We start from the raw sequence: 7,226 nt of genomic DNA, 5'->3' as shown, positions 1-7,226 counted from the left end.
TATTGGTACGCAGGCCTATGGATATATCGATGGTCTTCGACGTATCAGCCGGGGATCCTTCGCGGCGCGCAGAGCGAGGCTTCGTGCACCCGAAGTGCGAAGAGATACGTTGGCGAGAGCGGGGAAAAGTGTTTGGCAGCTGCCTTTGTTTGTTGTGGGTCGTGGAGGCCACCAGAGGTTCCCTGCTCGAGAGTGAGAAACCGTCGGACGCATCGGATGAGTCCCGATAAACCTAGGAAAGACATCGTTCGAGAATTTCACGTGAAAAGTAGATGTTGCGAACAATTGCAAGTTCTGAGTTTGTGCCTGTCAAGGATGGAAATCGCGAATAAAGACGATCATCGTCTCCATCCTATAGCATCTCTTCCTTTCGAATTTGATAAGTACTGCGATTCGATAGCTCCGTGACGTCGATCAGGACGGGGTTGAGGCCTCCAACTCCTCTATCTCCTCACTTTATGCCGCAAGATTTTATCGGCTGTTCCGCCAACCTCGGTCCGGCCGGAGCGCGATTTTAGTATTGTTCGCCTGCTGTTAGGAGAGAACCGCGCGAAGCTGAAACCGAGCACGCTGGACAGCATATTCATGCTGCGGAAAGCATACGAAAACAAAGGCTTGTGAAATGTGCGGAAGGAATCAAGTTCGGGCCGAATAGTGTGGCTTGAATCGTCATGAAATCCATTGAAAGAGACTTCATCCTAGGAGCGATACATTTTGCTATTCATTCACGCACGGACATCTCCTCTGAGGAGGCGAGAGCGTCGAAAATTTGCAGAGAAACAGTAGAAATCGATTGGTAGCGGAATCGCGGTTCTTTGCGGTTTTTAACCGCGGTTCTCCTGGCGCGGTTCTCAGAGAACCGCGGTTCTCAAAAGAAGCGTTCTTTGACATGCCTAGTTACTGCCCAACAAGACGAAGACGACATACACCCGTGTGTTTGCGATGATACGAAGTCTTGAAGGAGACATTCGCCCGGAGAGCACACATTGCGACTTTGAAGCTGCGGTAATCATCAGCATCAGAGCAATCATCCCGAGTGCGAATATTGCCGGCTGTTATTTCCACCTTATCCAGGATTTGAAGAAACATATCCACTCATCAGGGCTGAACTCCAAGTACAAAAACGATCCAATTTTCGCTTGCTCAGCCAAGATGATCGCTGCTTTAGCTTCCGTCCGTCCCGGAGATGTAGAGATGGCTTTCGAAAACCTATCCGCGGTTGCGCCACCAGATCTCGAGCCAGTGCTCAATTATTTCGAAGATACCTACCTAGGTAGACCAAATCGTCCTGGTCAACGCCGTTCGGCTCTTTTCGGCATATCCTTATGGAATCTTTACGAGCGGACTCTACAAGGGCGCCATCGAACGAATGACCATGCAGAAACTGCCAATAGACGTATCCAGACCGAATTCAGTGTGCAACATCCCTCTCTGTGGCTATCCATAGGGGCCTTGAGGAAAAGTCAAAAGGGTAGAGACCAGGCCCGTGCGCCGCGTTGGAGAATCGTCGGCGGGCTGCGCCGCCGAGACTCTCGGCGCGCCGCCGCCAGCCGCATGTTCACCATGGCGCGCCGCCGCGCCGCCGCCGGCGATCTTCCGCGGCGATCTTCCGCGGCGCCTCGTCGTTCGTTCCGCCCGCGGAAACTCGTCCCGAGTCCCGAGCCGATAACTCCACATGATCCTCCTTAATAAAATTTACATGAACCCCTTTGACAAATTCGCAGCTCTTGCATTCCCCCGGGAAAATAGAAAATCGCCTCGATTGCATTTGAGAGCGCTGATGATACTCTTTAAGGTCGCATTTCGAATACACGTGCACGTTCGTAATGATCATCCACGTTCCTCTGAGAGCAGCCGTTTTGAGGCTTGTTTCCATTCTGATGCTGCAATCGCGGCTCGCGCCTCAGTCAGTAGTATCCAGTTCAGTGAATCCCGTGGTGAGGATCGCTGAGGACTGAGAGATTTAACTCAAGACTAGTTGTCGGTAGAACATCTGCCCGAGAGCGCTCTCCGAGTCGTGTTCAACTTTGTGACTTTGCGAACCGATTCGAGGTCGATCTCGAATAAATTCACTCGACGCTCAGAACAACCCCACCGAAAAGGGAACTCGCTTCGGCAGAGAGGTTCTCCATCGTCCTCCATAAACAAAATACCATCAGATATCCTTCGAAGGTGAGCGGTTTTCTCAGGTGAAATCCTATTCAGTCTAGCGTCGTGCTTATGGCTGATAACCTTACTCCGAGGGGAGCGGGAATAGCTTCGTTTCTTACACATGCGCTCATCAGAGAATATGCTCCAGGTTTGGCGAGCTTTCGGGCGTCTGACTACATCCTCCGGCTCTCTGGCGGAACCAAAAAAGGTTTTCTGTAAACTGTGTTTCGATAAGAAGAACAAACTCCTCGGATACAGTGACGTGACTGGAACAGACACGCTCCGACATCATATTTCACGGGATCATCCAGGTATTTTTCCGAAGCCGTTGAGCTTCAGGATATGGAGCCTTCCTTTCTCGGTCTTACTGACACAATATTAAGTTTCACTTCAAAGTAACCTCCGTGATCCCAAGGTTAGATACCGGATGCTCGAAAATCAAACACTTTACTCGAATCTTGGAAGAAGACCGTAACCGATGAAGCTGACGCAGAACCGGCTGATTCGAACAGAGCAAGGAAGTTCGGCCTCGCACGAGATCTTGCCCTCATGATATGCGAAGACCTCCTACCATTTTCGTTCGTCGAAGGCTCGGGTGCCAAGAGATTCTTCGTCCGTCGGGGTATCGTTCCGACTTTGTCCGATTTGCCGGTTCGCAGTACGATCTCCAGAGGCGCTCTGAATGACGTCTACAACACACTCAAGGAAATTGTGATGGAAAAGCTCCCCAAGGACTCCGCGTTTCACGTGTCGACTGACACTTGGACTGACCGCTATCGTCAGCTCCCCTACATAGCTATCGTCGTGCATTATTTGACCGAGAACTTTGAGTTGATGTGCGTTCCTCTGAAGACCGATTTCTTCCCTGGCCCACATACGGGTCCAGCTATCTCAGAAGAAATCAGGGCCACCCTGAAAGACTTCAATTTGAATGGAAGCTTCATGTTCGCGGCAGTCTCAGATTCTGCTAGCAACATGACTCGGGGGTTGAAAGAATTCATTCACATCCGATGCGCCGATCATCGTATGCATCGTGCTCTCACGGCCGATTTTTATAAAACCGCCGCTGGCAAGAGAGTGCTTCAGCTGCGTTGCAGTCTTATGAAAATGATCGTCGTCTGATGTTCAAGAAGACCCTCGTCGCTAGTCTTGCTGAAGAAAAAGCCCAAGAGAAGTACCTCGAGGTTTTGATAAGAGCTGAAGAAATTCAGATAGTGAGCATTATGATATCGGATTTCTATGATCTGGAATGTGCGACTCTTTTCACGTGATGAATTTCATCTTAATTCATCCCCCTGATGATTCGCAGGCGGGAAACGCGGACGAGCGATTCACAGATGACAGTGAAGAAGATCCACCGTTGTCGGGCTATGATCCCAAGGGTCTCAGAGGAGACGTGCCCACAAGATGGGCTCCTGTTTGTCGACTTTTCGAGTCAGCCGTCGCGTCGTACGAAGTCTTGAATGAAGTTCTGATGAAGACAGGCTCCTTCGACTGTTTGCTCGGTCCGGATGAAAAAGAAGCAATCTCTGTGATTGCGAAGCTTTATTTATTTATTTATTCTGAGCGTTCTTTTCGAACATTGCACTATTTTGCTCGTGCGACCGCCGTCAGCGACGGATGAGATGCCGCGCAGTCTAGCGCGTGGTATTTACAGCATGACATGTGACAATATGTACATATACAATTCGTGTCCGCTTCGTGGAAGGTTGTGTTGGTACAGAATTGATGATGAAATCCATGAACTATCAACCTCGTGTAGATGTGTCGCCTCTTATTGAGTGCGCCGTCCCAGAGCTTCCTGTCTGTGTATATTCGCAGACCTTCCGCCTCCCTCGCTGCTGCATCGGTTTTCTCCTTCCATTGATGGACGAAGGAGTCGAATGCCCGCGTGTTTTCGGCTCTCAGTTGCCTCCGTAGCTCTTCAGTGATCGGCGGCCGCTGGGTGAATACATATACATAACGTGACTTGGACGTTGGGGGAAGACAAAGTACTCTTTTCATGAAGAGCGTGTAGGAGCGTTCCAAACTTTTGAAGTTGGCTACTGTGAGGTGCTTCCATATTCGTTTCAGTCCGTATGACAGGACCGGGACGGCCTTCATTTTGAAGAGGCGATCCGCTATGTCGAGTGGGAGATCTCGTGGCCTGTCCACACCCGAAGCCATCGCTGTCGTTGCTCTCGCCGCCGCGAACTCCACGTGAGCTGAGAAACTCGTGCCGGCGGTGGTGAGGTGCAAGCCGAGATACTTCGAGCTCGGTACGAACTGGATCGGTTCCCTTCTCCAGTGCATCCTGTCGGTCTTAGCTAGTCGTCCTCCGTTCCGGAGTTTAACAACACATGACTTCTGCGGATTCAGATCTAATCCAATTTGTCGGTGGTATTCACCAACGATGGCGAAGACCTTCCTGAACATGGTGGCGTTATGATGAGCCACAAAAATGTCATCCGCATACAGGCAAATGACCGCATCCTTCGACTCCTCTCGGACCCTCGCGGGCAGGTCGGCTAGGAGGAGTGTGAAAGCGATACAGCTCAGCGGGTCGCCTTGTGGCGTGCCTCTGTTCTGCCTCACAATGACATCCTCCGACCCAGTCCGCACCATGAGTGTGTCTGTGTAGAAGAAGCTTTCGATGATTTTCAGGAGCTGTCCGTTCACTCCGGCCTCGGCGAAGGCATTTACCATTGCCTGCCTCGGAACACTGTCGAATGCTTTACAGCAGTCGATGAACCCACCGTAGAGTTGGGCCTGGTTTCGACGGGCCAGCCCCCTCTCGATGGCCGACATCACAACGTGAATTGCGTCGTTCGTTGACACGCCTCTCCTGAACCCGAATTGTTCTGGAGGCAATCTGTTCTCGATAGATGTTTCGAGTCTACTTATGATGCCTTTGAAGAACACTTTCTTGAGTGTCGCTTCGCTGGCTATTCCTCGAAATTTATTCATGTCATCTCTCGGACCTGACCTGCCACCCTTGAATAGCAAAGTCAGCCGGCTGATGTGCCATGTGTCCGGAATGCATCCTTCTTCCATGATTTTGTTGAAGAGAGAACTTATCAAAGGCACGAGTGCGGTTGCCCCCATCCTCCAGTTCTCGTAGTAGATACCATCAGGTCCACAGCTCTTTCTCATTGGTAGGGAATTTAGAATAAATTCAACTTCCTTCTCTGTCCACGGCGCGTTCATCAACCATTGCTCTAACGTGAGCGGCAGAGTGATTTGCGCGGCTGGCGGGGGAATATCTTCTTCGAAAAGTAAATTCTTGAAGTGTCGAGTTATCTCTTCTGTACTCGCGGTACATGTCGTTTTCTTCCGACATTTTTTCAGTAGAATGTGGGTTTTCTTTTTCGCTTCAGCTAACATTTTCTCATGTTGCTTCTCGCGGTGCTCGCTCTTGCGATGCTGAACTAGATGATGGTACCGTTTCCGTAGAAAGCAGTACTCCCTTCGGTACGGCCCTCCTTCAATTTTCGCCTTCCGTAAGGCCAGGAGTAGCGCTCTCCTGCGCTCTTTGCATTCCTTGTTGAACCATGGTCTTCTTTTCGCCTTGTACGGGCGAGGAAGAAGTTGAGCTTTTTGAACGAGGCGAACTAGCTCTTGTTCAGCTTGATTCACGTCAGCCGTTCTCATCTTGCCTGAGATCTGTCGTGACTCTTGTTCTTCGTCTAGAATATTGTAATCCATGCGCCGAGTCGGTCTGAGCTCCTTCTTCTTCGGGGTTTCCCGAGCGGTGATGCTGAGTACCACTGGTAGATGGCTTTTAATTGGCGCCTCCACTACCTGGCAGGCAATCACTCGGTCAAGATGTGACACGAAGAAGAGATCGATGGTGCTCGATCCGTTGTAGCAGATATTCGTCACGTCATCCGCGTCATTGGCTAGTGTATAGTCTAGCTCATCTAAAGATTCTCGCAGGACGCATCCTTTCGAGTCCTTTGCCTGGCTATCCATTCGACAGTTGAAATCCCCGGCAATCACGGTGAACGTTCGGGTGTCGATATATCTGAGCGTCTGTGTCACTGTTGACATTACTTCGGTGGACGTGAGGGTTGGTTTCAGGTAGAAGAGGGCGATTGTCAAGTCAGACGTCTCCAGCACCAACACATTCTCCTCCCGATGGATCACCTTCGGACGTCGTATGCAGGCGCTGGTGTATATGCTCACTCCACCCTCTGGTCTACCCGGACCCTCTCTGGTTCTTGCAAATGAATGATGTCCTAGAAATCCTTGGATTTCCACATCTTCTATACTGAATGTTTCTGTGAATAATAGTATCTGATGCTCCGCTAGAGTTGTAGCGTCCTCGATTCGCCCGAGGGTTCCTCTGAGTCCCTCCACATTCCAGAGAAGCAATCGGTGCTGGGTAGCCGAGGCTCTCCCGTTGGCGCTGCTTGTAAGTCACTTCGATGGTGCAGTTTCCAGGATCTTCTCAGATACCGGGAAGAATCCACTCCATTTCTTCACCCTCATGAACTTCGGGTAAAATTCGGGACTCAAACATCTTTCGAAGTCTGCCGGGTTAAAGCTGACACAGAAGGATGATCCGCCTCTTTCCACTTTTAGTTTAGAGACTCTCTTTGGTTTGCTTCCTTTATGCGTAAACCATTCTAATACACTGGTCGCGCTAGCCTTGTCATTCAAGCCGTAGAGGAAGATTGCAGGTGGCCTGCGTTTCATCCTCCTGCGTCGCTCGGAAGTTCCCGGTGGCATCAGCGCTTGGCTGAGATCGTCGTTCTCAGCTGTTCCTTTGACAACAGCTGACTTCTTGGTCGGCTGTTCGATGATGTCGCTGCTGCTGTTGCCGCTATTTTCTCCTCTTGTCTCGGAGACCGCCGACTTGTCCAGTCGGCGATCTTTCGTTCTGACGTTTTCTACAGAGTCCTTTTCGACCGGGGACTTTGATGTCTTTTTCCTCTCGATTTTCATAGGTGCTCTTGTGGTTTCGTCCACGTGAGCATCTACTTCCATCTGATCGGAGGCGGTCTCGTCAGCCCTCGCAGCCGGATGCTCCTGTGCCAACTCTGTCGATGGAGCCGGCGAGGCACCCGGCACCGGATGCCGCTGATACTTGAAGC

The 7,226-nt window shown here is 50.8% G+C and overlaps 2 protein-coding genes across 2 annotated transcripts; one reads left to right on the top strand and one right to left on the bottom strand.

Annotated features, from left to right (window-relative positions):
- The first annotated feature begins 2,700 nt into the window (after positions 1-2,700).
- LOC100897908 (uncharacterized) lies at positions 2,701-3,273 on the top strand. The gene has a single exon (XM_003738385.1). It carries the CDS (start codon positions 2,701-2,703, stop codon positions 3,271-3,273), a length of 573 nt encoding a protein of 190 aa, XP_003738433.1.
- Positions 3,274-3,738: 465 nt separating this feature from the next.
- On the bottom strand, positions 3,739-6,180 carry LOC108865040 (uncharacterized). Its single transcript, XM_018641674.1, has one exon. It carries the CDS (start codon positions 6,178-6,180, stop codon positions 3,739-3,741), a length of 2,442 nt encoding a protein of 813 aa, XP_018497190.1.
- Positions 6,181-7,226: the final 1,046 nt, after the last annotated feature.

This window comes from Galendromus occidentalis, unplaced genomic scaffold, assembly GCF_000255335.2.
Source record: "Galendromus occidentalis unplaced genomic scaffold, Mocc_1.1 scf7180000075948, whole genome shotgun sequence".
Lineage (NCBI taxonomy): Eukaryota > Metazoa > Arthropoda > Arachnida > Mesostigmata > Phytoseiidae > Galendromus > Galendromus occidentalis.
This window is presented reverse-complemented; position numbering and strand designations above follow the sequence as displayed.

What these genes read in the sequence shown, in the direction of transcription:
- LOC108865040 (XM_018641674.1), bottom strand. Translation starts at nt 6,180, where the DNA reads ATGTCAACAGTGACACAGACGCTCAGATATATCGACACCCGAACGTTC.
- LOC100897908 (XM_003738385.1), top strand. Translation starts at nt 2,701, where the DNA reads ATGATATGCGAAGACCTCCTACCATTTTCGTTCGTCGAAGGCTCGGGT.